Source organism: Seriola lalandi, unplaced genomic scaffold (genome assembly GCF_002814215.2).
Source record: "Seriola lalandi dorsalis isolate HSWRI2012SDOR001 ecotype SW California unplaced genomic scaffold, Sedor1 jcf7180002002240, whole genome shotgun sequence".
NCBI lineage: Eukaryota > Metazoa > Chordata > Actinopteri > Carangiformes > Carangidae > Seriola > Seriola lalandi.
The window spans coordinates 1-1495 of NW_019472896.1; the positions used below are offsets into that span (position 1 = coordinate 1).

At 38.3% G+C, this 1495-nt stretch overlaps 1 protein-coding gene across 1 annotated transcript; it reads left to right on the top strand.

Annotated features, from left to right (window-relative positions):
• Positions 1–6: 6 nt before the first annotated feature.
• On the top strand, positions 7–1488 carry LOC111665420 (uncharacterized; the record flags this gene model as incomplete). Its single annotated transcript, XM_023420418.2, has 1 exon — positions 7–1488. A coding segment is annotated over exon 1 (1462 nt), but the record flags the coding sequence as incomplete, so codon positions are not given.
• Between the last annotated feature and the right edge of the window lie 7 nt (positions 1489–1495).

Genomic DNA, 1495 nt, shown 5'->3' on the forward strand with positions numbered 1-1495 from the left:
TGACAAAGAATAGAAAGGACAAAGAAATGGAGGAAATCAAAAATGAAATCTTCAAACTCAGACAGGTTAAAGAGAAACTGGAGGACGATATAACACTGATACATGAGCAAGTAAAAGAAAAGACAAAGCGAGAAGAGATTGAGATGCTGAAACAACAGATTCAATTGGAGAGTGAGAATGTGAAAATAGAAAGACAGAAAGCTGAGGCAGAAATACATGAGATGAACTGTTTAAGGGAGAATATCAAATGTCAGAAACAGGAGCTGGATGACAGAGCACAAACAGTCAAAAGAGAAATAAGAGAAATGGAGCTGCTGAAGTCAGAACTAGAAATAAAGGGAAAAGAGAGTGAACGGATGTTTAGAAAAAACATTAGAAAAGAAGAGGAGATGGAACAAATGTGGAATGAAATACAAAGAGAAAGGGAATTACTACGGAGAGAGACCCAAAAGAGAAGAGGAGAATTAGACGAAAGACTGGAGAAAACCATAAGAGAGAGGGATGAATCAGAAGTGTTGAGGATAAAACTGCAAAAACAAACAGAAGAAGTCACTGAGAATATGCAGATTATCAAAGACCCGACTACTCTTATCCAACAATACAGAGAAGACGAAAAACAGTGCATGGAAAAGAAACAGGTGAGAAGCAACAGGGAGAATGCTGAAATGGAACACCAAATCTCAAAGGTCACTGATTGCATTGCTGATCAACAAAACATGAGACAAAAGATTCACAAATATTTGGAATTAATTAGAATGGAAATGGGAGCTCTAGACAATGTAAATGTTCAATTAGTGCAACAAAAAGAGGGGCTCAAAACATTACTAGGTGAGAACAGCACTGTAAGAGACAACATGTTCAGAATAAAATCTCATATAAAGATAGCCTTTGAAAAATTGATGATACGTGCAGAAGCAGAGATGGATGGGACAGTCCAAATGAGGGATGATATCCAAAAGCAAAAACAGGAGCTTGCTATTAGACTAGAGAAAGTTAAAAGAGAAAGAAGAGAGATTGAAGTGTTGAAGTCTGAGTTGGAGATCAAAAAAAGAGAAAATCAACAAATGATCCGAAAAGGCATTAGAAAAGATCAGGAAGTTAAAAAGATGTGGGATGAGATCAAAAGAGAAAAAGATGCTGTCAAGAGGGAGACAAGGAAGAGGAAGAAAGAGCTCGACCAGCAGCTGGAGAGGATCATCAGTGAGAGAGATGAACTAGAGATTATGAAGCTGAAGCTGCAAAGACAAAAGGATGAGAGTAAACGTGGAACAGAGCAGTTAGCTGCAAATCACATTCAGAAACAATGGGATCTGGAAGAGGAAGTACAGGATGACACCATCAAAAGACTAAAACTACAACTGGAAAGCAGTGAGAAGAGTGTACTGGCAGAAAGGAGAGAACTGGAACTTCTAAGGAAGAATATCAACAAGATAAAGGAAGAAGTTGGAGCCACCATGAACAGCATGAGTGGAGAGAGGGAAGTTCTCAGTCAAAT